At 35.2% G+C, this 27,716-nt stretch overlaps 5 protein-coding genes and 1 long non-coding RNA gene across 7 annotated transcripts; 2 read left to right on the top strand and 4 right to left on the bottom strand.

The window, feature by feature from the left end:
* Positions 1-87: 87 nt before the first annotated feature.
* Positions 88-2,275, top strand: LOC125202736 (TPR repeat-containing thioredoxin TDX-like). Its single transcript, XM_048101217.1, has 4 exons — positions 88-255; positions 346-379; positions 1,244-1,433; positions 1,791-2,275. The coding sequence occupies exons 1-4, from the start codon at positions 146-148 to the stop codon at positions 2,114-2,116; spliced, it is 660 nt and encodes a 219-aa protein (XP_047957174.1). The 5' UTR covers positions 88-145; the 3' UTR covers positions 2,117-2,275.
* Positions 2,276-6,105: 3,830 nt separating this feature from the next.
* Positions 6,106-9,035, bottom strand: LOC125192895 (TPR repeat-containing thioredoxin TDX-like). The gene is made up of 10 exons (XM_048090571.1): positions 8,926-9,035; positions 8,809-8,842; positions 7,776-7,931; positions 7,614-7,701; positions 7,445-7,525; positions 7,301-7,365; positions 7,098-7,223; positions 6,891-6,995; positions 6,654-6,684; positions 6,106-6,400 (listed from the first exon to the last, which is right to left on the bottom strand). Exons 1-10 carry the CDS (start codon positions 9,033-9,035, stop codon positions 6,156-6,158), a joined length of 1,041 nt encoding a protein of 346 aa, XP_047946528.1. The 3' UTR covers positions 6,106-6,155.
* A 1,581-nt stretch (positions 9,036-10,616) lies between these two features.
* LOC125203181 lies at positions 10,617-11,625 on the bottom strand. The gene is made up of 3 exons (XR_007173315.1): positions 11,594-11,625; positions 11,143-11,211; positions 10,617-10,648 (listed from the first exon to the last, which is right to left on the bottom strand). It is a non-coding gene; the product is annotated as an uncharacterized LOC125203181 (long non-coding RNA).
* A 2,873-nt stretch (positions 11,626-14,498) lies between these two features.
* Positions 14,499-16,827, top strand: LOC125202817 (TPR repeat-containing thioredoxin TDX-like). Its single transcript, XM_048101325.1, has 4 exons — positions 14,499-14,666; positions 14,757-14,790; positions 15,655-15,844; positions 16,202-16,827. The coding sequence occupies exons 1-4, from the start codon at positions 14,557-14,559 to the stop codon at positions 16,525-16,527; spliced, it is 660 nt and encodes a 219-aa protein (XP_047957282.1). The 5' UTR covers positions 14,499-14,556; the 3' UTR covers positions 16,528-16,827.
* Positions 16,828-18,291: 1,464 nt separating this feature from the next.
* Positions 18,292-21,784, bottom strand: LOC125202349 (TPR repeat-containing thioredoxin TDX). Its single transcript, XM_048100765.1, has 10 exons — positions 21,618-21,784; positions 21,496-21,529; positions 20,503-20,658; positions 20,338-20,425; positions 20,162-20,242; positions 20,016-20,080; positions 19,777-19,917; positions 19,593-19,697; positions 18,976-19,006; positions 18,292-18,785 (listed from the first exon to the last, which is right to left on the bottom strand). Exons 1-10 carry the CDS (start codon positions 21,725-21,727, stop codon positions 18,460-18,462), a joined length of 1,137 nt encoding a protein of 378 aa, XP_047956722.1. The 5' UTR covers positions 21,728-21,784; the 3' UTR covers positions 18,292-18,459.
* A 959-nt stretch (positions 21,785-22,743) lies between these two features.
* LOC125202437 (protein TIFY 6B-like) lies at positions 22,744-26,111 on the bottom strand. Of its 2 annotated transcripts, none has more exons than XM_048100865.1 (7): positions 25,808-26,110; positions 24,452-24,645; positions 24,049-24,254; positions 23,879-23,969; positions 23,463-23,787; positions 23,306-23,366; positions 22,744-23,005 (listed from the first exon to the last, which is right to left on the bottom strand). In XM_048100865.1, the coding sequence occupies exons 1-7, from the start codon at positions 25,869-25,871 to the stop codon at positions 22,885-22,887; spliced, it is 1,062 nt and encodes a 353-aa protein (XP_047956822.1). In that variant the 5' UTR covers positions 25,872-26,110; the 3' UTR covers positions 22,744-22,884. The 2 variants fall into 2 exon arrangements, 1 of the variants encoding a protein (XP_047956822.1); XR_007173113.1 differs by having other exon boundaries at positions 22,834-23,005; positions 23,240-23,366; positions 25,808-26,111.
* Between the last annotated feature and the right edge of the window lie 1,605 nt (positions 26,112-27,716).

Below are 27,716 nucleotides of genomic sequence, written 5' to 3'. Positions count from 1 at the left end.
CGGACAGCCCGAGGACCCGTTTTGTGGCAACCCGAAGACCCGTTTTGTGGCAACATATAAAACTGGAGCTGTGGAGCATATTAAGAATCTAAGCATTTCGAACGAGAAAAAGATTCTGACATACTCAAGCAAGCTAAGAAGAGAAATGGAGGCGGAAAGGATTCAGGCTTTGAAGGGTTTTGTGGATTTCTGCAAACTGAACCCACATGTCTTACACACTCCAACTCTTTCATTTTTCAAGAGCTTTCTACAAAGGTGCTAACTTTTTTGGTTGTCAACTTTAATTTGGCTGTAAATTGAGGAATTGTTTAAGGGTTTCATTGTTTTCTTTTGTTTTTGTTTCAGTTTTGGAGCTCGAATTCCGGCGATTGGAGGATCGGTAAGCTAGATTCACGAGCTTCCTTTTTTTGTTATTTCTGTATTGATGAAGCTGTAGTTGATCAAGCTCATTTGATTGTGTGTTTTAAGTTTTAAAAATGGAAACTTGTTTGTGGATTTTGGATGTTAAGTTGTGTGGTTGGATCTTGGAGTAAGTTTTGTTTAAATTTATTTTTTTGAGGTTTGATGTTAGATGAATTGAAACATTGAATTTCCAACTTGAAATGCAATGAACTCTTTAATGTTATTAAGAGTAGGGTTTGATGGTGTTTTCACTTGCGAAAATCCGAAGTCGAATGAACTCTTTAATGTTATCCAATGTGGACACTGTCTAGCTCTATGCTTTCATCATTGATGACTTCCAGTTTGTTGAATGTTTGAGCATATGTATTTCATTGGTGATAAATTGAGCAGTAGTTATATTCTTATTCATCATTAGATTGGAAATGGCACGAGGTTTATATATGTTCTGGCTCGATATTTATGTTGGTGACAACGTGGAAGAGCCACGTGTAAAGTACAGAAAAATTATCATATTAGCGAGCTAAGCAGCGTGTGATTCTGTAGATGCTGGAAGAGTGATTCTTAGTCTTAATAAATGAACATGTTCCGTGTCTCATTTAATATCTCTATTGGAATCATGATTGCTAGTATCTTTAGTTGCAGTTTTTAACTTTTGTCGTTGATGTTCTTTGTGGGGTTTGTTTATGTGTTTCTGCTATTGGAAGATACACGGTAACATCAGAGAGTAACGATAATCTGTCAAATTTGGAAGGCCACATTTTAACATTATTGCCTCGGTTGTTTCCTATATGCACGACCTGTGGTTATTTTATATTCACTGATGACGTAAAATCTGATGCAGAGCAATGACGGTGATGACCATGAAGATGAAAAGCCGTCTGCTTCAAGGAAGCGTGATGCACCAATGGAGGATACCTTAAATAAGGACATTGTTGAATCTGACAATGATCCTCCACGGAAACTGGGTTGTGTTGAAGTAACCGAAGATGATCAGTTATCAAAAGCAACAGCTCTGGAAGCACTGGCTGAAGGTATGCAGTTTATGGAATTCATTTTTTAAATCTCATTGCATGATGCTGAAGCTGCTTCTCATTACATAACTATTGTCCTAACATTTTTCATCTTAAGTAATTATGTTTCAACTATTGATTAATGAATATGTGTTCTTCTCGGTAGTTATATTCTCATACTGATTCGTTTATATCTTGTTTCTTCGTATACTCATCTGCGACTTAACTTAGGCATACGATAAAAGTTGGTCTGGATGAATTGCATTAGCATCCGTTATTAAAGTTCTCTTACGGCCTAAAACTCAAACTCTTTATTGTTCTTAGACTATTAGCCTCGATACGTGTCTTATTAGCCAATTTCATCACGTTTGCTTGCAGGAGAAGTCATTCTGATCCATTCTGGTAGCGACTTGGATGAGAAGCTCGATGCTGCTTCAAAGGCATCTCGCCTCTCAGTTCTCTACTTCACTGCAACGTGGTGTGGGCCCTGCCGTTACGTCGGCCCTGCTTTCACTAGCTTGGCAGCTAAATACCCAAAAGTCGTTTTCTTGAAAGTGGACATCGACGAGGCCAGACAGGTTGCTTTTGAATGGAAAATCAGTAGCATCCCGACCTTCTTCTTCATCAGAAATGGTGAGGAGGTGGATCAGCTCGTCACGGTGGATAAAAACGTGCTCGAGCAGAAGATTGCTCAGCATGCTTGACTGATTGTGTTGGAAAAAGTATCTACATTTGATCCATAGAACTACATTTTTTGGAACTATGCATTACAAATAATTTTCCTTTGTTAATTATGTTCGGATATTACATGTGAGTTGTCTCACGTTATAAATGTGAAGGGAAAAAAAGAGATCAATTACATACCAAGTGAGCCACTCTTTTTCTAATACCAATTAAGTTTCGAATGGAACCTCATAAAAGTCCAGCTAGTCTTCCTTTAATTTGGATCGGAGCTTAATTGAGAAACTACCAAAACGAAGAAACTTAATTGTCGAGTCTGATGTTGAATTGAATGATTCAGATGTTGTGGAGTCTCGAGGTATGGCTAAAGCGATGTTGGGCTTGTGGGAAGAAGCTGTAAGAGATTTGCATATGGCAAGAAAGTTCGATTTGGATGAGGAGGCTACTGTGATGCTTAAGAAGGTGATTTGCATAATCTAGCAATGTTTTTGCCTAGTTTATGAAGGTGAAAATTCTGTAAAAACAGTGCTGCTTGTAACCTTTTCAGGTTGAATAGAATCGCAAAGAAGATTGCAGAACACCACCAAAAAATAGTACTTGATAATAAATTTTTAACATAAATTAAAATAGATAATAAAAAACACTGGTCTAAGAAATGAAGTTACTGGTTTTATATAGTTAATCCTAACTCTCAAATTTTGATATTTTTATTATCTTCTTGGGATCTAATTAGTTAGTAGTATAACGTAAATGCAACCTGATTTGTAAAATAGTCTAACATGCCGAATAAAAGGTAAAATACTCCATTAGTGTCTTTTTCTTGATAAAAATAGGCATGTTATTAATAATGTGTTGTTGCATTTTCTTTTTAAAATGTTGTTCATAATATAAGTATATCTTGTCTGTTGCTAAAATTAATTGGTAAGACATCTCTCCTTGAATAAAAAAAATCAAGGAAAGTTTTGAAGAGAGAATTCCTAGCATTCTTCTACGGAGCAATTGTACTGGGATAGTTCCTGCATTGGATTGGATTGCACATGGACCTCGATAGTAGTGGATTCAACTTGCAGGATTCAATCGTAGAAGAAAACAACACAACAAGTTAGATTTAGTTTCGTTGTGTTTTACATGCTCAACTTGCAATATAATTATGAATCTAGAACTGTTATTCTTCTATGCAATTTCCGCTGCGCTCATTAGATGAATACAAGAATTCCTAACACAGATTTCGTGCGTAGTGTGTGCAATTTTCGTGCATAGTGTGCAATTTTTGTTCCGTGTGTGTAGTGTGTGTGTGTGTGTGTGTGCAGTTGTTGTGTATAGTGTGCAGTTTTTGTGTGTAGTGTGTGCAGTCAGTGGCGGAGCCACGGTGGGGCCAGGGGGCCCTTGGGCCCCTCACCATTTGACGTATTCCTATATAAAATCTATGTATGCAAAGATTTACAATTATTCTGGTAGCTGAGTTGGTGGGTGTTTCAGGCAAACCAATCTAACTGATATCGGTTTTGAGTCCCATGTCTAGCATTTTGACCACTATTATTAGTGGTTCATGTCTTTTAGTTAATTTCTCTAGTAATTGTACACTATAATCTTATACTACCTCTGTCCGCGATTAGGAGTCCCGGTCACTTTTGCGCACCCGTTTTATAAAAAATATAAAAAATAGTTAAAGTGGAGAAATGGTAATGTAATAGAGAGAATAATGTTGACATTTTTCGCGGACGGAGGGAGTAGCTAATAATTTTAGTTTATATCATAAAGAAATTTTCATGTTAATTTTCTCTAGGGAGTAAGTTTTAATCTTATACGTAGCTATTAATTTTTGTAATTACAATTAAATAATTTTCATTATTTAACAATATAAATGACTCCTATCTCTTTAATTCCATGAATATATAAATATTTCATATAATATTATTTAGAAATCACTTTTAATCATATCTTTTATAAAAATCTAGACTAGAAGAAAATAATTCATTAATTCCATAAATACATAGATATATTATAGTAAAATCAATTTGAATAGTATGGTTTTTGTTATAAAAAATCTATTCTTTAATTTTTGAATTCGATGTTGTTACTATATTTCTAAATTTTATTATTCATGCTCTAATTATTTATCTCATTATCCATTTCTAGCATACACTACCACTTATGCCGGAGTTGTTTCTGTGTCGTTAACATAGAAAACACTCAACAAATTTTAGCAGTAATTTGCGCCCCCAGGATTAGAATCCTGGCTCCGCCACTGTGTGCAGTTTTTGTAATTTTGTAATAGATCTAACTACATTGATTTTGAAAAGAAACCTACCTTCAAGAGATGCAATTGATTTTTGCACTAGGGCATCTTCTGGATCGTCTTCACTCGATTGATTAAACTACCATTAAATATTTAACACGCCTTTGAGTCGCTAACCCGAAGCTCAACAACATCCAAATCATCCAATTCAACATCAGACTCCACAATTTCCATCTCCAATGAATGCGCTTTGTCTTCGTTAGATTCAAAGATGCTTAGATCTCAACATTTTGCCTTTCATCAACACTTATATTCCTTGCAGAAATAAGCTGACAAATTAGAATTAGGTTCAACACATATGTGGAGAAATCATTACAACACAGAAAACAAAAACCATGCTCTTACCGCACAAGCCAAAATCTACGAGCAGCAACGGCATGCGGAAGCCTTATTTGCCTTGGCTTGACAAAGCAATGTACACGCAGCCTAACACTAAAAGAACATAAAAATATTCCCAAAATATCCGTTGAATGCACACGGACACTTGTCATACTAAGCCGAACAGGACAAGATTCGCATAGCTCGGATTCAAGATGGACAAGATTACAGAAATTAAGGCATATAATTATTGTAAAATCACCATAATCCGATTGAAATTTGTTCCCTTTCAACTAAATCAAAATGATCTAGAAAGAGAAACAAGTTAAATGGACTGTTTCAGATTGCAAATGAGCTATAAAGCAAGTACTGAAACATGCCCATTTTTCACCTTTCACACGAAGATTCTAATTCTTTCCTAATATGCTTAGATTAATCATTAGATCCAAAAAATATTGTTCTGATAGTTTCACAATTATGCTTCTATTAACATTAACGATAGTAAATGCTGTTACCTGAACTGATTTACTGAGTATTAAAATCATTTTCGTCATCAAATTGCTCCAATAATTGTAGGGTTAACACAGGAACAAGAAGAGAGAGAATATGTCGTTATCAATTGGAAATGTTTCCCGCGTCTTCAACTGTCCAACTAACTTGGTTTAAGATAGTTTCGGCTGCTGCTTTTTATAGTTGAGATAATGTCTTTGGTTGGTTTTTTTGTATGGTTTGATTTTATCTTGTCTTGGTTTCCTTATTGTACGATTTCTGGAGCAATCCACTTTTGGGATTGTTGAATGTAATAATGTTTTGAGAAGATGATATATATGGGATGAGGGTCCTACTTAACCTTCCGCCGGGAAGGCGTTAACTAAAAAAAAAAACTGTCCAACTAACTTTTATAAAGTAGCGCCTCTGCAGTACGGTGTCGTTTTTGGGCAACTTATTCCTTCCAAAGTTATAAAATGATTAACAAATTGATATTATCTTCAAAAATGTATGTTGTGGAGTTAATATTTAGATCATCTTTTCAATTTAGGTCTATGATATATAAATATATTTCCATAGGATTTATTGATGACACATTCAGCTTTATTATATTCCATTCAAAAAATAATTGGTGATAAAAAGAAGGGCTCACTTGGTATGTATTGATCTCTCTTTTCATTCAAATTTGTAACGTGAGACAACTCAAATGTAATATGCCAACATAAACACAGGAAAATTATTTTTAATACATAATTCCAAAAAATATTGTAGATAGTTCCAAAAATGTATCAAATGCAATATGCCAACATAAACACAGGAAAATTATTTTTAATGCATAGTTCCAATTTCCAAAAAAATGGACGTAGATAGTTCCAAAAATGTAATTCTATAGGGATGTAAAGAATGTTAAAAGGGAAGAAAAATCACTTTATACTTTCTCTTCTAATTCTATACACTCAAGAAATCAAGATTAATCCGGCATGCTGAGCAATCTTCTGCTCGAGCACGTTTTTGTCCACGGTGACGAGCTGATGATCCACCTCCTCACCATTTCTGACGAAGAAGAAGGTCGGGATGCTACTGATGTTCCATTCAGCAACAACCTCTCTAGCCTCGTCGATGTCCACTTTCAAAAAAAAGAAGTTTCGAGTCCTGGGTTCCTCTTCCAACTCGCTATCAGAATGGCTCGGGGCGATTTCTCCTGCAAGCAAATGTAACGAAATTGGATATGATGCGTATCAAGGCTGAGAATTTTAGAACACTAAAGAGAACTTGAATAACGGAACGTAATGCAATTCATTCAGACCAACTTTTATCGTATGCCTAAGTTCAGTGACTTAAGTCGCAAATGGGTATACGAAGAAACAAGATATAGACGAATCAGCAAATGTCCTGCAATAGTTGAAACATAACTACTTGAAACGAAATATTGGATAATAGTTTTGTGAATATACCATCGTTTGAAACAGAAGCATCTTCAGCAACCTGCAGCAAGATTTAAAAAATGGAATTACTCATTCAGAACTAAGAGAATATGATGAATGAAATCCGGTTAATATAAGCGAAGTTTTATGTTTAGACATATCTCGAGGAATGTAACATGTTTAATACTCGCCTGTGTAGAAAAAAACCCGTTGAGGTTTCAGGGACTATTAAATGCTACTACGATAAACAAAAAAGTTAGGACTCACTCGACGTGTCTTCCTCAGGCGCTTGATTCGTCTCAATTCCTTCTCTTTACGCAGGCGTTCATATTTCCGGTTGTGCTCTTCAATTTTCTTCACATTGCGTTCAACCTATAAAGTTTTAAGTAAAAATCATCTAATGTAACTCTGCTTTAAGATTGAAGCCCAAAAAAAATAGAAAGCGACGATACTGAGATACAAGGGATACTTTACCTGCTTGTACGCGTCAAAATCCAAAGTTGATGCAACGTGAAAATCACGAGCTGCCTCTTCCCACAAGCCCAGCATTGCTTTTGCCAGCCCTCGTATTCTGTATTCTACTTCCCCGTGTGGGTTGATCTATACAAAAAATCGCACAATAATCATCTTAAAAGGTGAGGTTTTTACCCTTGAAAGCATAAACAAGTCACGCGTACCTCTAAAGCTACATCAGCATCTCGTATCGCAGCATTTGGTTTCTTCAATCCGAGAAAGACAGTCGCTGAAGAAGAGGACAATAATATAGTTATTAAACACGACATCTCATACGAAAATATCTAGTTCACAAGCATGAGAGTTACCTCTACGTCCATAATATACTGGCGAGATTGGATTCAACATGATTGCCTCAGTTAGGTAATCTACAGCCTCACTAAACTTTCCTGGTATAATATAATTTGCAACAGTCATTCTCCTAGAAAATAGACTATCGACAAATAAATAGTAAAGGAATTTCCATAAACTGCATACCATCAACGCTTGCTTCAATAGCTTTTGCTTTAAATAGATAAGCAGCTTTTTTATTTTCTTCAGTTACTTCAACGGAAGGGTCCCCCATCTGTAATAAAGTAAGCAAACGTGTAAATGGGACAAATCGGGCAATATGAAATCCGAGTTTTTTGAGCTACTCACTTTCTGTGGAGGATCATTGTCCGGCTCCACAACGCCTGAATTATCCAACTCAACGTCAGATTCAACAATCTCGTCATCTGAGATATCATCCATTGGTGTATCGCGCTTCCTTGAATCAAATGGCTTTATATCCTCATTGTCCTCATCGTCTTTGCTCTGCATCAGGTCTTATGTCATCAGTGAATATAAATAACAGCAATAACGTCAGGTGGTGCATATAGTAAACAACCGAGGCAGTAATGTTTAAAGTGTGGCCCTTCCCAAATTATCATAAAGTGTTACCATTAGCTTTCAGTAGCAGAAATACACAAACAAACCTCGCAAAGAACATCAATGACAAAAGTTAAAAAGTGCAAAACAAACTTAAAGATGTTAGCAATCACGAGACAAATAGCGATTAAATGATACGCGAAACATGTTCATTTATGAAGAGTAAGACTCGGTCCTCCAGCGTCCAACGCTGCTTAACTCGCTAATATGATAATTCTTTCATGTACGTTACACGTGGCCCTTCCACGTTGTCACCAACTTAAAACGAGCCAATATATAAGCCTCGCGCCAGTTCAGATCAATGATGGATGGGAATATAACTACTGCTCAATTTGTCACCAATGAAATACATAACAAATTGGAAGTCATCAATGATGAAAGCATAGAGACAGTGTCAACAATGGATAACATTAAAGAGTTCATTCGACTTCCGTTTTTTGCAAGTGAAAACACCATCAATCCCTATTTCTTAATAACATTCTTTTGCAACTAGCTCCAAACCATAAAAAACCAGACATGATAAATCAATGCAGTTAATTAGTTCATTGCATTTCAAGTTGGCAACATCAAAGCTAAAAAACCTATCAAACCAGACTTACTCCAAGATCCAACCACACAACTCAACATCCAAAATCCACAAACAAGTTTCCATTTTTAAACATAAAAACACACAATCAAGAAGTATCCTTTCGAATCAGCTTGATTGACTACAGCTTCATCAATAAATGAAAACAAAAAAAGCTTCTCATGAGATCTAGCTCACCGATCCTCCAAACGCCGGAATTTGAGCTCCCAAACTGAAACAAAAAAGGCAATGAAACCCTTGAACACTTCCTCAATTTGCAGCAAAATTAAAGTTGATAACCAAAAAAGTTTGCACCTTTGCAGAAAATTCTTGAAGAACGCAAGAGATGGAGTGTGTAAGACATCTGGATTTAGTTCGTAGCACTCCACAAAGCCCTTCAAAGCCTGAATCTTTTCCGCTTCCATTTTCTCTCTTTAGCTTGCTGGAGTTTACACTGAGTATGCTAGAATCTTTCTCCTTCAAAATGCTTAGAATAAAGATTCTATATATGCACTACCTTTATAAGTGTAGGCACTAACCGGGTTATCGGGTTGTCCGCAATTGGGCCGGGTTTGGATTAGATTCTATATATGCTGAGTTCTTATTGGGTTGGAGTTCTTATTGGGTCAATCCAATAAAAATTTGGAAACTTTAAGTTGGTTTGGGTTAGGTCCAACGTATCTGTTAAGATATATATATAAAATTAATGTTTTTACTTATTTTTTAAGGTAAACAATATTAGGGTCATATTCTAATGCTTACAGCACTCTAATCCAAAATCAAGACCAAATCTTCACCCTTAGATTTTAAAATGAATGGATGAGATTAAATCTTACGAATCTCAATAAATAGTAGAAAAAATATCAACAAAAGGGTAATATCGTTATTATGTTATCATATGATAATTTTCGTGAATGTTTTTTTACATCAACATAGTGTATTACAAATATCAACAATATGACGTAAGAATATCAACACTAGTACAAGCAAATATCAACACATATTTATTGAGATTTTTACATGGTTTTATTAAGATTTTTTTATCTATTTGTTGATAAAAATCTGCAAATCAACATTTACGAAAACTAAAATAAAAAATATCAAATTTCATCATCCGAACGTCGTCGGAACATATGCAATTGAGATCTCGTTGGAATCCTTATAAAATTATCTTTAATTTGATATATTTTTTTGCGAAAAAATAATTTAAATAGAGAGAGTTACGTAAATTTAAAGTTTTAAGATGATTTTAATGAGAGGGAATCGACATTAATACCCTCTAATTTTATTTATTAATTTTCTTAATTAAAAATATAATCCATGTGATATTATTTCAACCACTAGATCTTCTAATCTAATGGCTAAGATTTAGTCTTAATTTGGGATTGCTAATTAGTTAGCAATTGATCACTCCCCAACAATATTATATTTTAATTTTATTATTTAGATATAAATTATGATAGAGTTTTATTATGTTACAAAAGTTTTAATTGTGTAATAGTATCATGTTTAGATCGCTATCGTGGCATGTCAAGTTAAATTGTAGTAGTAGTAGTGGTAGTAAATTACGATAGAGCTGGCAATTTTTGACATGTCAAGAAAATTTGATACAAACACACACGAAGCTTGTAACAGCCTGACATTTCTAGGGTATAATAAATGCGGCGACTGTTAACTAAGCGAACTTAAGTGTAACAAGAACATAGACTAGGGTTTCAATTAAAGAGATTTGACCAAGAATTTAATGAAGCATCAAGGCAATAAGTCAACGACTAACTCACGAGAATCAAGACTTAATAGAATAGGCTCAAAAGTCAAAGGTTTAGCATAATTCCAACAAAACGCAATAATTCCCCTCATTCCAAAACAAAGAATTAAGTTCACCACAACCAAAAATAATAGTTTCAAATATTCAGCGGAAGCATTTCCAAGAGGAAGCGAAGCCATGTATGAAGACACGACTACACTCAAAAACCCAACCATCCATATTATTCGATTCAATCTTCTCAACACCACCGACCGCCCATCGCCGCTCAACCTGCACATAGGGAAAACACATGCAGGGCTGAGTATTTTAAACATACTCAGTGGACTCATGCCAAAACGTTTTATAGTTATGCCACCCTTACCATAGTGAACTCGAGTTTTGCATTTATTTAAAGATAAGCATCGAGTATCACAAAAATATATCATGGACTGGCCAGTCAAATAAAACCTCCCATTTTCTCATCAATCATCATTTCATAGTGCGACGAAAGTGTGGCCACACTATTCGCCCACGAGATCGGCCGACTAGCAAGGACGGCTCCCGATCCCACCGTGTACACAGCCTGGTAGGGTTTGCGGCCCATACTCAGACCCGAATTCGTTTAATCATAGCCACTGTAGCCTAATGGAGAGTACTCACAATCTAGGCATCAGGCAATCACAATATCCAAAATAATTCATAGGCATGGCATAACAGTTTAATCCACCCTTATTTCTCCAACATCATATATTTGCTCATAGAAGAGAGTTTAGAATAAAGCCCACCTCGATTTCTTTCGAGTTCAACAAAAATGCACTTCTTCTTGATATCCCACCGGGAACGCGAACTATCACCTTTAGTTCATATTTTTTTCAAATAAGTCTCAAATCATGGATTAAAATTATGCATGATCTCACGTTTCCCTTTTCCCTTCGATTATTTCTAAAATCACAATCAGAATGAATGTACGATTATCATATCGTTTTTATCACACAACAACTCCAGATTTATCATCAAATCGTGACACGCATGAGTGTTTCCCACACACAACACACGCACACACACAAACACACATACACGCCTACCGAGGCGTGCACACACCCACACACACACGGTTATACACACACATGCATCCAAATTCACCGATTAATTTCCCCCTTCACTCGTTCTACATGCATGTGGACTCAAGAACACCGATTAATCGGTAGAGGAAGAAAAGATTAATAATAGAAGTACCTTTTCTTGCAAAAACAAACGGTAGAAACAAGTAGAATCTTGATTCTTCAATGAATTCTTGAATTGCAGCTTCAATTCTTCTCCAAAAGATGAAGAATTAATGGAGAAAGTAGAAGAAAAATTTGAGAGAGTGGGAGAGAGAAGAGATCGAAATTTTGGGATGTGGGGGGCGTGATTTAGTGATGCTAGGGTTAGGTTTCTCACATGTATTTATAGAGTGCCAACATAATATCCAATAATTAAATAAATCAAGATTTGGAAAATTTGGAGAGATTTGATAGTTGAATCTGGCGTGATTTACTAGGAGAAAAATAGGGGATTTCAAATTCTAGGCTATTAAATTAGCCTATGATTTAATTTGAATATTTCACGGAGCAGAATAAAAATAATAAAATCCCCCAATAATAGCCAAAAGTGGCGTGTGATATCAAATTCCTACAAGGAATTTAATATAAATCCTAATTTAATTAGGATATGGTAAGATCTTCTTAGATTTGGCAAGATATGCTAGGATATTTGAATTTATTTATGAAAGAGAATAAACAAGGGATCAAATAAAATAATAAAAATAATCCCTTCTCCCATAATAAGGGAATTTCGAAAATCCCTCTAGACCAATCATAGGTTTCGAAATTTTCATCAATTAAATAGGAATAATCGGACTTTGGATTTAATTTGGATAATTATCCCAAGCAATAATTAAATCCAAGAAAAATAGGATTTCTTTCCAATAAATAGGAGGGTCGAAAATTCCACATGATTAAATAATGTTCCTATTAAATTCTCACTCATCCCTTAGGAAAATAATTCACCACAAATATTATTTCCTCCCACATCAAAATATCCACATATTCGGATTTCCACCTCCACTTCACATTTTCCAACGACTTTGACCATTCCACGGCCACGTCATATTTTCCACCAAATTGACTATTCAATAGCCACGTCACATATTCAACATGTTTGACTATTCAACTCAAACTCGACTCCATATCGCAATTAGGTCACAAGAATATTGCAATTTATCACTTATCAATTAATTCCACATATCATAGCATTAAAAGCATTTAATGCAAAAATTTCCACGTCACAAAAATTAGGGTTCGAAAAAGCGGGGCGTTACAAAGCTAGTGGGTTGAGACTCAATAAGAACCCAATGATTTCGAGTTAGGTTAGGATTTGGTCTTATTGGATTTGTTCGATATCATATTGACCCAATAACAATCTAATCAGTATGATTTACCAGGTAACCACCGGCTGCACTGGTCTAAGAAATGATTTCATATTGTTAATTCTAACTCTCAAATTTGATACTCCCTCTGTCCACAAAAAATAAGCAATTAGTGTATGGCACGAGTTTTAATTAGAATTGGTAAAGTAAGAGAGAAGGAGAAAAAGTAAGTGAGAAGTAGTGTTAGTGCAATGATGTGTACGGTTGTTATTTGTTGAAAACTTCTCATAAATGAATGTGCTCTATTTTTTATAGACGGCCAAAAATAGTAAATGTGCTCTATTTATTTTGGATGGAGGGAGTATTATTTTCTTCTTGGAATCTAATTAATTACTATTCCGATATATAATGTATAATCAACCGAACTGGTAAATAATCTAACATGCCTAATAAAATAGACATGTTACTAAAAAATGTATTGTTGGATTTAAAAAAAATGAAGTTCATGTAATAAATACTTCCTCCGTTTCATAAGAGTATGCATTCTTTCCTTTTAATTTGTTTTACAAAAATATGTACTTTTTGCCCGCAGGGGGTAGCGCAGTTGGCAACGGAGGGGCAGATCTTGCTGCAATAAGCCAGGGTTCGAATCCCACTGCTGTCGTGTAGTTGCTTCCATTTCTCAGGCACAGTGTGTGGCCTTGGGAGATGGGCTTCTGGTAGCTAGTCGGTTAAGGCCTCCTTCTTAACGGACTACTGCGTACCCTGATTTAACCCCCTCATGTGATGTCGGGCCGGAGTGTGGGGGCCGCCAAGGCGACGGACTCGCCTTTTTCTTGCTGCAACAAAAATATGTACTTTTTAAATTTGAAAACTATTTTCTCTTTTAATGGGATGAGACACATTCTTTACTAACAATACTTTAATTACCTTTTCTTTTTACATCTTTCTTATTTTATCAATTATACATAAAAACTCGTGCCCAACTAAAAGTGCATATTCTTGTAGATTATAGTAATTCAGTGTAAAATTTCGATCGAACTCTAGAGAATAATACTACTCCCTCCGTCCCACTTTAGGAGTCCCGGTTGAGTTCGGCACGGGTTTTAAGAAATACAAAGGAAAGTTGGTGAAAAAAGATAGTGGAATGTGGGTCCTACTTTTATATATTAGTTTTATAATAAAATGTGAGTGGAAAAAGATGAGTGGAATGTGGGGCCTATTACCAATTATGGAATATTCCAACCGGGACTCCTAAAGTGGGACACCCAAAAGTAGTACACCGGGACTGCTAAGTGGGACGGAGGGAGTAATAATTATTGATAGTAGTATTCATATTGTGGAAAATCTCTATCAAACTCAAGAGATCATAGTAATAAATATTGATAATGTTATTAATTTTGTGGAAAATCTATCAAACTCAAGAGAATAATAATTTTGTGGAAAATCTCTATCAAACTCAAGAGATCATAATAATAAATATTGATAATGTTATTAATTTTGTGGAAAATCTATAAAACTCAAGAGAATACTAATTTTGTGGAAAATCTCTATCAAACCCAAGAGAATAATAATTTTGTGGAAAATCTCTATCAAACTCAAGCGAAAAATAGTAGGAGTAATAAACCTTAAAATTAGGCCCAATTGCGGACAGCCCGAGGACCCGTTTTGTGGCAACCCGAAGACCCGTTTTGTGGCAACATATAAAACTGGAGCTGTGGAGCATATTAAGAATCTAAGCATTTCGAACGAGAAAAAGATTCTGACATACTCAAGCAAGCTAAGAAGAGAAATGGAGGCGGAAAGGATTCAGGCTTTGAAGGGTTTTGTGGATTTCTGCAAACTGAACCCACATGTCTTACACACTCCAACTCTTTCATTTTTCAAGAGCTTTCTACAAAGGTGCTAACTTTTTTGGTTGTCAACTTTAATTTGGCTGTAAATTGAGGAATTGTTTAAGGGTTTCATTGTTTTCTTTTGTTTTTGTTTCAGTTTTGGAGCTCGAATTCCGGCGATTGGAGGATCGGTAAGCTAGATTCACGAGCTTCCTTTTTTTGTTATTTCTGTATTGATGAAGCTGTAGTTGATCAAGCTCATTTGATTGTGTGTTTTAAGTTTTAAAAATGGAAACTTGTTTGTGGATTTTGGATGTTAAGTTGTGTGGTTGGATCTTGGAGTAAGTTTTGTTTAAATTTATTTTTTTGAGGTTTGATGTTAGATGAATTGAAACATTGAATTTCCAACTTGAAATGCAATGAACTCTTTAATGTTATTAAGAGTAGGGTTTGATGGTGTTTTCACTTGCGAAAATCCGAAGTCGAATGAACTCTTTAATGTTATCCAATGTGGACACTGTCTAGCTCTATGCTTTCATCATTGATGACTTCCAGTTTGTTGAATGTTTGAGCATATGTATTTCATTGGTGATAAATTGAGCAGTAGTTATATTCTTATTCATCATTAGATTGGAAATGGCACGAGGTTTATATATGTTCTGGCTCGATATTTATGTTGGTGACAACGTGGAAGAGCCACGTGTAAAGTACAGAAAAATTATCATATTAGCGAGCTAAGCAGCGTGTGATTCTGTAGATGCTGGAAGAGTGATTCTTAGTCTTAATAAATGAACATGTTCCGTGTCTCATTTAATATCTCTATTGGAATCATGATTGCTAGTATCTTTAGTTGCAGTTTTTAACTTTTGTCGTTGATGTTCTTTGTGGGGTTTGTTTATGTGTTTCTGCTATTGGAAGATACACGGTAACATCAGAGAGTAACGATAATCTGTCAAATTTGGAAGGCCACATTTTAACATTATTGCCTCGGTTGTTTCCTATATGCACGACCTGTGGTTATTTTATATTCACTGATGACGTAAAATCTGATGCAGAGCAATGACGGTGATGACCATGAAGATGAAAAGCCGTCTGCTTCAAGGAAGCGTGATGCACCAATGGAGGATACCTTAAATAAGGACATTGTTGAATCTGACAATGATCCTCCACGGAAACTGGGTTGTGTTGAAGTAACCGAAGATGATCAGTTATCAAAAGCAACAGCTCTGGAAGCACTGGCTGAAGGTATGCAGTTTATGGAATTCATTTTTTAAATCTCATTGCATGATGCTGAAGCTGCTTCTCATTACATAACTATTGTCCTAACATTTTTCATCTTAAGTAATTATGTTTCAACTATTGATTAATGAATATGTGTTCTTCTCGGTAGTTATATTCTCATACTGATTCGTTTATATCTTGTTTCTTCGTATACTCATCTGCGACTTAACTTAGGCATACGATAAAAGTTGGTCTGGATGAATTGCATTAGCATCCGTTATTAAAGTTCTCTTACGGCCTAAAACTCAAACTCTTTATTGTTCTTAGACTATTAGCCTCGATACGTGTCTTATTAGCCAATTTCATCACGTTTGCTTGCAGGAGAAGTCATTCTGATCCATTCTGGTAGCGACTTGGATGAGAAGCTCGATGCTGCTTCAAAGGCATCTCGCCTCTCAGTTCTCTACTTCACTGCAACGTGGTGTGGGCCCTGCCGTTACGTCGGCCCTGCTTTCACTAGCTTGGCAGCTAAATACCCAAAAGTCGTTTTCTTGAAAGTGGACATCGACGAGGCCAGACAGGTTGCTTTTGAATGGAAAATCAGTAGCATCCCGACCTTCTTCTTCATCAGAAATGGTGAGGAGGTGGATCAGCTCGTCACAGTGGATAAAAACGTGCTCGAGCAGAAGATTGCTCAGCATGCTTGACTGATTGTGTTGGAAAAAGTATCTACATTTGATCCATAGAACTACATTTTTTGGAACATGCATTACAAATAATTTTCCTGTGTTAATTATGTTCGGATATTACATGTGAGTTGTCTCATGTTAAGGGAAAAAAAAAAAGAGATCAATTACGTACCAAGTGAGAAACTACCAAAACAATTTCTTTTGCATCTGATGATTATCTAAGCATATTAGGAAAGAAGTAGAGTCTTCGTGTAAAAGGGGAAAAAATGGTTAATTTGCAATCTGAAACCGTCAATGTAACTTGTTTCTGTTTCTTAAGCATTTTGATTCAGTTGAAATGGAATATATTTCTATAGTGTTATGGTGTTCTTACTATAACTATATGCCTGGATTTCTATAATCACGTCCATCTTGAATCCGATCTACGCGAATCTTGTCCTTTTCTGCTTAGTATGACAAGTGTCCGCGTGCAATCAATGGACATTTTGGGGGAATTCATTGTGCTTTAGGGTTAGGCTGCGCGTACATTTCTTTGTCAAGTCATAGCAAATAAGGCTTCCGCCTGCTGCTGCTCCTCGTAGAATTTGGCTTGTGCTGTAAGAGCAAGGATTTTTCTTTTTCTGTGTTGTAGTGATTTCTCCACATATGTGATGATCCTGATTCTATTTTATCAGATTATATTTGCAAGGAATAAAGTGTTGATGAAGAGTAAAAAGTAAAATACTCCATTAATGTCTTTTACTTGATAAAAATAGGCATGTTATTAATAATGTATTGTTGCATTTTAAAAAAAAATGATGTTCATAATATATCTTGTTTGTAGAATCAATTGGTAAAATTAATTGGTAAGACATCTCTCCTTGAATGAAAAAAAATCAAGGAAAGTTTTATTTACATTTGTAGTTTTCAATTGGAAATGTTGCCCGCTGTCTTCAACTGCCCAACTAACTTTAAAAAGTAGTGCCTTCGCAGTACAGCGTCGTTATAGTCAACTTATTTCTTTCAAAGAGTTAGTACTAATAATGAACAATTTGATGAACATAATTTTTTTAAGTAGTGTAGTATTCCAAATTTTGTTTAATTTAGAGCACATTACTACTTAAGGGAAATGTTGAAATGAATTGAAGAGAAAATCGACCAAATCCTCGTGAGCATGGGTGGTTCCATTACAACAGAATCAACCATATCCCATCACTTTTGTTGGAACATTTAGCTCGAAAACAAGGCATGCTCTGCTACGATACTTTGACTCGAACATTCACGAAGTTAATCCAATACAAGCATACAATTTTTGGATTTAGGTCCTTAGAGGGTCGACCTAATAAGAACCCGATAATATCAGGTTGGGTTTGGGTTATTCGTTAAGAAATAATTTTTTTATTTTAATTATTTTTATAAGTAAAAAATTAAACTTTAATTTTATTATTTAGATTTAAATTGTGATAAAATTTTAATCATATTGTAACATGTTTTAATTGTGTAAAAAAAAAATTTTGCATGACACGATAACTTGCACGAGCACGCACAAAGTTATTGGGTTAGGACCCGATAAGAACAAGATAATTTCGGGTTGGATTAGGTCAATATTATTATTAGGTTAAACCAGTAACTACCTAATCTGCACATTTTTTTAATGAAGTTTCATTCCAAAATTAATTAGTGATAAAAAAAAAAGTGGCTCACTTGGAATTTAATTTGATATCTTTTTTACTTCACATTTCACATTTCCAACGTGAGAAAGCTCACTTGTAATAATATCCCAACATAAATAGCATCGCAATGTAATGAAGGAAAAGTATTTGTAATGGATAGTTCAAAAATGTAGTTCTATAGGTCAAATGTAGATAGTGCCAACACATTCAATTAGCCTGAAGGGGATGTCAAGATTGTTAAACGGGAAGTAAAATCACTCTGTATTTTCTCTTCTAAACATCGAGAAATCAAGATTCATCAAGCATGCTGAGCAATCTTCTGCTCAAGCGCTTTTTTGTCCGCCCCGACGAGCTGATCCACCTCCTTACCATTTCGGACGAAGAAGAAGGCCGGGACGCTACTGATGTTCCATTCAGCAGCTGCATCTCTAGCCTCGTCGATGTCCACTTTCAAGAAAACAACTTTCGGATATTTACCAGCCAAACTCGTGAAAACAGGGGAGACATAACGGCAGGGCCCACACCATGTTGCAGTGAAGTAGAGAACTGAAAGCCGAGATGTCTTTGAAGCAGCATTGAGTTTCTCTTTCAACTCACTACCAGAGTGAATCGGGATGATTTCTCCTGCAATCAAATGCGACGAAATGGAGGAAGATGCGTGTTAAGACTTACTACTATAATTTTAGAGTACACTAAAGATCTTAAGCCTTAGGCCATAAAAGAACTTCAATAGGAACCTAATGCAACTCATTGATCAATAGTTGAAACATAACTACTTGAAACGAAATATAAGACAATAGTTGTGTGAATATACCATCTTTTAAAACAGAAGCAGCTTCGGCATCCTGCAATAAGATATACAAAAAAAATGAATTACTAATTCAGAACTAAGGCTCCATTCGGTATCATGGAATGAAATTGGAATTGAAGCTTTCAATTCCAAATTCAATATTTAGTACCACAAAAAAAATTGGATTTATAATTGAATTACAATTCCAATTCCAATTCCAATTCCAATTCCACAATTTGAATTCCATATCAAAAAGTAGATAATTGGAATTCCAACTAGTTATAAAATTGGGCACCTTCAAACACTGCACACACACTACACATACACTGCACACACTACACGCACACTGCACACACTGCACACACATGCTGCACACATATTGCATATCAATTCCTTCGAATTCAATTCCTAGTATCATTTTTACTGGATAAAGGATTTGGAATAGAATTATAATACAATCCCTAAGAGAATTTGATGAATGAAATCGTGGAAATATTTGTGAGGTTGTGTTTAGATATATATAACTCGAGGAATGTAGCATGTTTAATACTCGCTTGTGTAGAAAAATCCATTGAAGTTTTTGGGGTGCCGGGTGATAAAAAACTATCAAATGCTAAATAACCAAAAAGGTTAGGACTCACTTGACGCCTCTTCCTCTCAAGCTCAATTCGTCTTAATTCCTTCTCTTTACGTAGGCGTTCATATTTCCGGTTGTGCTCTTCAATTTTCTTTGCATTGGGTTCAACCTGAAAAGGTTTAAGTAAAAATCATATAAGGTAACTCCAGTTTAAAATTGAAGCCAAAAAACTAGAAAGTGATGTTTACCTTCTTGAGCGCTAGTCCTATCTCCTCGTCAAAATCCAACTTTGATGCCACGTGCAAGTCACGAGCAGCCTCTTCCCACAAGCCCAACATTGCTTTTGCCAGCCCTCGTGCTTTGTATCCTTTTGCCGAGTCTGGGTTGATCTATACAAAATAACGAAGAAACAAATCAATAATCTTCTTTAAAGGTGAGGTATTTTACCCTTGAAAGCATAACTAGTCAAGCTCAAAGCCACACGTACCTGTAAAGCTGCATCAGCATCTCGTATCGCAGCATTTGGTTTCTTCAATTTGATAAAGATACTCGCTGAAGAAGAGAACATTGATATAGTTATTAAACACGTCATCTCCTACGAAAATCTCTACAGTTCACAAGCATGAGAGTTACCTCGATTTCCATATAATATTGCCGAGTTTGGATTCAACATGATTGCCTCAGTTAGGTAATCTATGGCCTCACTTAACTTTCCTGAATTGGTAGAATAGAAATTGCAACAGTTATTCTCCTAGAAAATAGGCTATCGACAAAAAATAGTAGTAAAAGAAATTCCATAAATGGCATGCCATCAGCGATTGCTTCCATAGCTTTTGCTTTCGATAGCTGAGCAGCTTCTTGATTTTCTTCAGTTACTTCAACGGAAGGGTCCCCCATCTGTAATAATAAAGTAATCCAGTGTGTAAAAGGGAAAAATCGGGCAATATGAAATCGGAGTTTTTTGAGCTACTCACTTTCTGTGGAGGATCATTGTCCGGCTCCACAATGTCTGAATTATCGAACTCAACGTCAGATTCAACAATGTCATCATTTGAGATATCCTCCATAGGTACATCGCGCTTCCTAGTATCAAATGGCTTTTTATCCTCATGGTCCTCACCGTCTTTGCTCTGCATCAGGTCTTACGTCATCAATGAATATAAAATAACCACAGCTCGTGCATATAGGAAACAACCGAGGCAATAATGATAAAATGTGGCCTTCCAAACTTGTCTGATTATCTCTCTGATGTTACCGTGTAGCTTTCAATTGCAAAAATACTCAAACAAACCCCACAAAGATCAAAAGTTAAAAACTGAAAAACAAAGCCCATGAACCTACAGATCCTAGCAATCATGAAACGGATAGAGATTAAATGATACAGAAAATGTGTTCATTTATGAAGAGTTAAACTCAGCATCCACAGCGTCACACGCTGCTTAGCACGCGAATATGACACGTTGCTCTTACACATTGGCCATTGCCACCAACTTAAAATCGAGTTAGTATATACACATCATGCCATTTCCGACCTAACGACTATAAGGAATCTAACTAATGCTCAATTTTTCAGTAATGAAATACATAGATTGGAAGTACCGTTGATGAAAGCATAGAGACAGTATTAAAGAGTTCATTCGACTTCCAATTTTCACAAGCGAAAACACCATCAATCCCTATTCTTGATGACATTCTTTTGCAACTAGTTCCAAATTATCAAAGCCATACATGATAAATTAATGCAAATCAATTTTTCAATCCATCTAACATCAAACCTCAAAAAAACAATTAAACCAAACTTACTACACGATCCAACCACACAACTCAGCATCAAAAACCCACAAAAAAGTTTACATTTTTGAACTTAAAACACACACAATCAAGAATATTCTTTCAAATGGGCTTAATTAACTACAGCTTCATCAATACAGAAAAACAAAAAAAGGATGCTCATGAATCTAGCTCACCGATCCTCCAAACGCCGGAATTCGAGCTCCCAAACTGAAACAAACAACAAAATAACAATTAAACCCATAAAAACTTCCTCAATTTACAACATAATTAAAGTTGAAAACCAAAAAGTTTGCACCTTTGCAGAAAATTCTTGAAAAATGCAAGAGATGGAGTGTTTAACACATGTGGGTTTGGTTTGCAGAACTCCACAAAACCCTTCAATTCTTGAATCTTTTCCGCCTCCATTTTCTCTCCTTCGCTTGCTTGCTTGCGTTTACTTTGAGCGAGGATCTTTTTCTCCTGTAAAATTCTTAAATTCTAGAATAAATTCTCCAGTTCTAGAACACAGAATGGGTCTTCGGGTCGTCCACAAACGGGTCGGGCCTTGCACAATTTTTGTTTGATTAGTAATTATTTTATTATAAAAAGATAGTGTGTTTTCTTAGATTTATTATATTGATTAAAGTTTATAGTAACAAGATACCTATAAAAAATATATTAAATAAACAATCAAAATTATTTATTAATTAAAAGCCAATTTCACCCCCTAATTATATTAGAGCATCTCGAGGGGAGAGGTAAATAGAGAGGTAAATTAATATAACTATCATATTTACTTTTTTTCATAAAAAATCATTCTCGAATGGGAGAGGTATTTGAGAAGATATTATACCTCTTCATCAATGGAGATGTAAAATCTTATAACTACCAAATTTATCTTCCTTTTATGGAAAATCATTTTCTAAGGAGAAAGATATTTGAGAAGGTATTACACTTTTAATTTTAATACATTTTGTATGATTATTTTATTTAAAAGAATTAATTTACCTTTTTATATACATTTTTCTTTCGGAATATGTTAGTACTACTTTTTTGAATGGTATATTTCTAAGAAGGTAAATATATGACATTGATACGCCTTTTTTTATATATCTTCCTTCGAGATGCTCTTATCAAGCTTTTTACTAGAGCAGTTGTTAGTAATTTATGTTTATATTTTTTTAATTATTGCTCATGTAATTATAGAATCAATTGGTAAAACATCTCTCCCTAAATAAAAATCAAGTAAAGTGTAATAGTACTAGTACTGTTTACATTTAAGTTTTCTGAAAATCCATATTAAGCTCAAGAGTATTGATAATAATAACTCTTCCATTTTTGTTGCAAAACTTAAGATTTATACAATGTGATGCTGATTATAAGACTACTACATTCTTTAAACAATTCAGTAAAAAAAATGTAACTACAAGACTACAGCAATGTTTAACAGACAAAAAACATAATATATAAATTCATAGTACTAATAAACAAAGGTATAACACAAGCTGAAACTGGAATTCTGTTTTATCTTGCATCTTAATTATCTCTATAACTTATTTGCAGCTTCTGCTAAAACCATCCCCTCAATTGGCTGCTGGTACTGGACAAGACCCCGACGAGTTCATCGACAAGCTCGGCCCGCCTGATCCGGCCGCCCCGTAATCTCCAGACTGACAGTCACCATAAGGTGAAACACTGATGACCCTACAATAGTGAGAGCAAGTCTTTTTAGACTAAACAGATCACTCTGCAACATTTAAATCAAAAAAATTGCAGATTTTGAACGTCTAGCTAAGCAGAAGAGTGCGTTTACGTGCAATATGGAATGACGATAGGAAAGGAATGGAAATTTAATGTTTCATTTAAAGGCATATGCACAAAGAAAGCGTGTCTCGTATCATGAAAACGAAGACTAGACATTTGGACTCGAGCACTAACCACTTTACCGATTGAATTTCCCAGCCAATAAATGCAATCTAAGTTCAAATGAGGCTAGAGATCTACCTCTCCTTGCGCTTCTCCAAGAACCGGGCTAGAGATTTTCTGCGAAACTGAGGCACAGTGTCTGAAAACAACACGACGAGGAAAAAGATATTTAATGCCTACGAAGATTATAGAAGTAAGATAACAACAAAAACACAAAAACGGCTAAGAAAAGTACCTGCTGATATGAAGCTTACAGATCCTGGAGGAGTAACTGTTTTCAGAGGCTCAGCATTGATAGGAGGCGACATACGAGATCCAGATGGCCTAGCAGCGCTCGCCTCAGTCCTCAGAGCAGCCCATCCCAGAGACGGGGAGGTGCTAACAGGGGTCACTGGGATGGGGCTGGAAAGGCGTGGCGTGGTTGCATAGGGCTGGCTTATGGTTAGCCTCTCGGGAACTGAAGATCTAGGAACGGCCGCCTGAATGTGAGATGCGGAAGGGGTGGCCGCCTTAGGAGTCACCGGTGGTGCATTTCCAGCCAATAGCATAATAGCTTGAGCCTAAACCCATCGATGAACAATGTTATAGGCTTATAGTAAGTGGACTAATGAGGTAGTCAGTGATAACAGAGGAAACAAGCATGTTCTGTACCTTCTCGGGAGAAATGTTGTCGAAGACACAGACTGAGCCGTTGTAGAAGATGGTCAACTGAGCCGGCGCGTTGGAGATCTTGGGTGAGTTCCTACACAATTTTAGCCTCATAGTTTAATCATCACCTCTCTTGATAAGGTTTTTGGTTCCTAATTTTCACGAAAAGGTACCTGAAATCAGTGGTTCCAACGACAGCGCTGTTGGAAGGCTTGGCCATTGGGACTACGGCCATGGGAGGAGCATAGGGCTGGTGGTGAGCCACACCCGGTGAAGTGGTGGTGATTGGACGACGGATGTTGTGTGATTCTCCATGCTGAGTCGGGTAATTTGTCACCGTGTAACGGACCCCACCTTGCTTCTCAACAGCATTGCTTTTCTGCACATCAAAATGGATCAACAAAAGGGATCCAAATCAATCAATAATCAAAAGTAATCACAACCAATTAAGCAAATAAATCAAACAAAAGGGATCCAAATCAATCCAACAACCAACTAAACCAATCAAAGAAACAAAACAGTTAAATAAGTGTCATCTAATTCATGAAAAGCAACAAAAGGAGGGCCATAACCAACCTGTGAGGCAGGAAACTGGCTGTGACTAGACTCGAAAACATCAGTAGTCAAGGTAACCAAACCAGATGATGCAAGAGAGTTGAAACCAGTCTTAGGTTGCTTATCTTCTTGACCACCTTGGAAAGACAAGAGATTAGGAAGGGCAGAGCCCTTGTTTGAGAATGACCACTGCATTGGTAAGCTTCTCACAGGAGCTACAACACAATGAATGAATATGAGATGAAAATATGAGTCAAGAATGGCTGAATATAGGGAACAGAAGCAATAGATTTTCTAGGTAAGAGAGGCCTTATTTAAGGACTTAATCACCTAATGATTAACAACTAATAAGTAATTTGGTGAAGTGTAGTTTCAAAAAAGCTGCATAAAAAATCACTCAGCTGCAGCCCTCTTACTATTTTAATCTAATAATAGCTAGGAATCCAAGATTAAATTAAATTAAAAATTTAAACTTGCAGCTGTATAAAAGGGGTGTGAACATAAACATTTTTATTAAAGGGAAGGGTTAATGGATTCTGCATCTCATGCAGATTATAATAAAGTTATTATTGTACTAGAGGAAAATAAATAAAGAATATGGCGTTCCATCTAGTCAAACAGTTCAAATAGACAACCTATTTTTTGGAATAATCAAAAAATTATTTTGAGTATTTTATTCCTCTTTTAAAGAGGTGGCAGGAATACAATATTTCAGCATGTGGGTGGGGGTGGTGAGTGGTGACTTCTTGGAGAGCACAACTTATATTAATTTAATTATAATAACAATCTCTATATAATAATGAAGGGGCTCACGAGATGCATGTTAGCATTGAACAAGTCTAAAACACAAGAAAGTGGAATATGAATAAAAAATTGTGAGAGATTTAAAAATTAAAAACAGGAGGAAGACTTGCACAATTAAGACCACAACCAATAAAAATACTATAGTGTAGTAGTTCTTATTTTAATACCCATTTTGATGATTTCTCACGAAACGTGAAGAATCCACCTCCCACATCATGACATAAAGAATAGCAATATTTAATTTAGCTACAGTTGACAGCTGGTGGCATGCCAAAAAAACTTATAACTAAATAATTTCTTTTTAAAAAGAAATGGTCCCTTTATCCTTACAAAAATAATCATTCTTGGATTACCATGTTGCACCCTCTAGTTGTTGTTTGCACTTTGCAATAAAGAAGAGATGAACTTATAAGAATGCAAAAATGATATAAAGCCATATGCAAATTTTCAATTCAAACATAATAAATAAATAAATAAAAAAGTTTCCTTTTTTACAAGCTTCATAGATTCTCATCTTCAAACAATCAAGAAACTAAAAAATTCTACAAAAAAACAAAAGAAAAGAATGATTACCAGCATCAATTATTTCATCAGGAAGCTCCTGTTTCACAGACAAGCCCATGAAATCTCTCTCCATCTTCAAATTACAGCAGAAATCAAGAAAAAGATCACTTTTTTATTATTGCAAAACCTGTGATTCTTGGAAATCAACCAGAGAAGGGGAAGGGTTAGAATTTTGGCAGTGAAGAGTGACAAAGGGCTGTTTGTTTGTTTGCTGCGGATGGCTTTTCTCTCTCGTGAATGAGAGAGAAATTGAATATTTGAGGATTTGAGAGAGAGAGAGAGAGAGAGGGTGTAGAACTGTTGAGGCTTTGGATTAGATGTGTAATGTAATAACTGTATATCATATACAGAGGTGTGATTGTGACGTTTTTCTGAATTTTATAATGTTAAACACTGCTTCTCGTGGTAATACTAATATACCGGCAACCTCCGGTCATCCAACATAGACTTTTTGTGAACCAAGAATTTTAGTATTTTAATTTTTATTTGGTGAGATAATAGTTTTTAGAAGTAGAGTAGGAGTATATTTTATAGTGGAGATATTATTATTTTAATTCGGTTAATATTTTAAAATCAGGATATTGGAGAACGGAATACTTAAATGGGGGGTAATTACTGTTATGAAGTCAATGCTAACGTATAAGATTAATAGTTTATGAGAATGAAAAAGATTAATTAGCTTTACGTTTATTATCTTCATCCACATGAAAAATAATTTTAGTAATAAACGATATGAGTTTTATCGTAAAATTAATCAAAACAAGTGAGTAATTGAGATACGAAGTGGTTGAAGTATTAATACTGAAAAATGTGACCTACATCGGATAGAGTTGCTACAGATAAATAAAGAGATAACGGTGGACGACCTAAAATGATAAAACATGACTATTTTTCGTAGAACGAAAGTAGTAATTTGCTAAGAGAACTATTAAACGTAAATCGCAGATACATATGGTTAAACATGCGATTTTTTAAATTTTTATACACAAAAATCAAATGTAAAAGGTAAATATTTTTACAAGATAATGGTTGTAACCAAAGCCAAAAGATAAGATCAGTAGTCCTCAATAAAGTAGATGTATGTAAGTGTGGCGTGATTGGTTAAAGCATAAATCGTAAAACTCGTGACATACGCAAAGACGGCGTGATTGGCCAAAGAATGAAATATAAAACTCGTGTTTTTATCACGAGTAGTATGTTTATCATAGAATCATGCAATCTATCCGAAAGGCCACTAACATTTTCATCATGATCAAAAGTTATCTGTCATCAGCAATGAGTCAGAAAATAATTTACTCTCATAAATATCCTCTTTTCAAAGTGCGATGTGGAGTAATACATTTGTAAAAATAATTTATTTAAACATAAGGTAGAATACTAAATACTCTTTTCGTCTCACTCTAAATGACACATAAATTATAATCATTTTTGAAATGTCTCACTTTAAATAATACTACATTTTTTACTATAAAAACATCACTCTATCTATTTTTTTTTTATCTCTTTTACTTTATTTCTCTACTTTATTCACAGAACAACATTATATAAAATCGTATGCCGAATTAAAAATACTCCACTTTCTGGGACCGAGGAATTAGTACTATATACTTGCAACTAAATGAGAGGAAGTAGGACTATATACTTGCAACTAAATGTGTCAAAACTTGCTAGTTGATGTCCAAATAAAAGATTACTATTTGATGATTTTTTTGACCATTTCAACCACAATTAGATTCGACCTTTCTTTAATTGAACAATTTTCGTTAATATTATAATTAGCATAAAGAAGAATATTTTTAAAGTGCCATCTTTTTAACCACTACCAAATTCCATAATTTAGATAAATTATGTTTTAAATTTTATGAAGAGTATCAGAACAAATTTTCAAATCATAAATTTTTAGATTTTTTTTTTCAGC

This window comes from Salvia hispanica, chromosome 1, assembly GCF_023119035.1.
Source record: "Salvia hispanica cultivar TCC Black 2014 chromosome 1, UniMelb_Shisp_WGS_1.0, whole genome shotgun sequence".
Classification (NCBI taxonomy): domain Eukaryota; kingdom Viridiplantae; phylum Streptophyta; class Magnoliopsida; order Lamiales; family Lamiaceae; genus Salvia; species Salvia hispanica.
The sequence above is the reverse complement of the archived record's forward strand: the minus strand, read 5'-3'. Positions and strand labels throughout refer to the sequence as shown.

Coding starts and splice junctions, on each gene's coding strand:
- LOC125202736 (XM_048101217.1), top strand. CDS start 146: ATGGAGGCGGAAAGGATTCAGGCTTTGAAGGGTTTTGTGGATTTCTGC. Junction 380..1,243: donor TTCCGGCGATTGGAGGATCG/GTAAGCTAGATT, acceptor AATCTGATGCAG/AGCAATGACGGTGATGACCA. Junction 1,434..1,790: donor TCTGGAAGCACTGGCTGAAG/GTATGCAGTTTA, acceptor GTTTGCTTGCAG/GAGAAGTCATTCTGATCCAT.
- LOC125192895 (XM_048090571.1), bottom strand. CDS start 9,035: ATGGAAGCGGAAAAGATTCAGGCTTTGAAGGGCTTTGTGGAGTGCTAC. Junction 8,843..8,925: donor TTCAAGAATTTTCTGCAAAG/GTGCAAACTTTT, acceptor TTTTTGTTTCAG/TTTGGGAGCTCAAATTCCGG. Junction 6,685..6,890: donor GCCTGAGGAAGACACGTCGA/GTGAGTCCTAAC, acceptor ATCTTGCTGCAG/GTTGCTGAAGATGCTTCTGT.
- LOC125202817 (XM_048101325.1), top strand. CDS start 14,557: ATGGAGGCGGAAAGGATTCAGGCTTTGAAGGGTTTTGTGGATTTCTGC. Junction 14,667..14,756: donor TTCAAGAGCTTTCTACAAAG/GTGCTAACTTTT, acceptor TTTTTGTTTCAG/TTTTGGAGCTCGAATTCCGG. Junction 14,791..15,654: donor TTCCGGCGATTGGAGGATCG/GTAAGCTAGATT, acceptor AATCTGATGCAG/AGCAATGACGGTGATGACCA.
- LOC125202349 (XM_048100765.1), bottom strand. CDS start 21,727: ATGGAGGCGGAAAAGATTCAAGAATTGAAGGGTTTTGTGGAGTTCTGC. Junction 21,530..21,617: donor TTCAAGAATTTTCTGCAAAG/GTGCAAACTTTT, acceptor TGTTTGTTTCAG/TTTGGGAGCTCGAATTCCGG. Junction 20,243..20,337: donor TATGGAAGCAATCGCTGATG/GCATGCCATTTA, acceptor CTACCAATTCAG/GAAAGTTAAGTGAGGCCATA.
- LOC125202437 (XM_048100865.1), bottom strand. CDS start 25,871: ATGGAGAGAGATTTCATGGGCTTGTCTGTGAAACAGGAGCTTCCTGAT. Junction 23,788..23,878: donor ACAACATTTCTCCCGAGAAG/GTACAGAACATG, acceptor CGATGGGTTTAG/GCTCAAGCTATTATGCTATT. Junction 23,006..23,305: donor TTGGAGAAGCGCAAGGAGAG/GTAGATCTCTAG, acceptor TCACTATTGTAG/GGTCATCAGTGTTTCACCTT.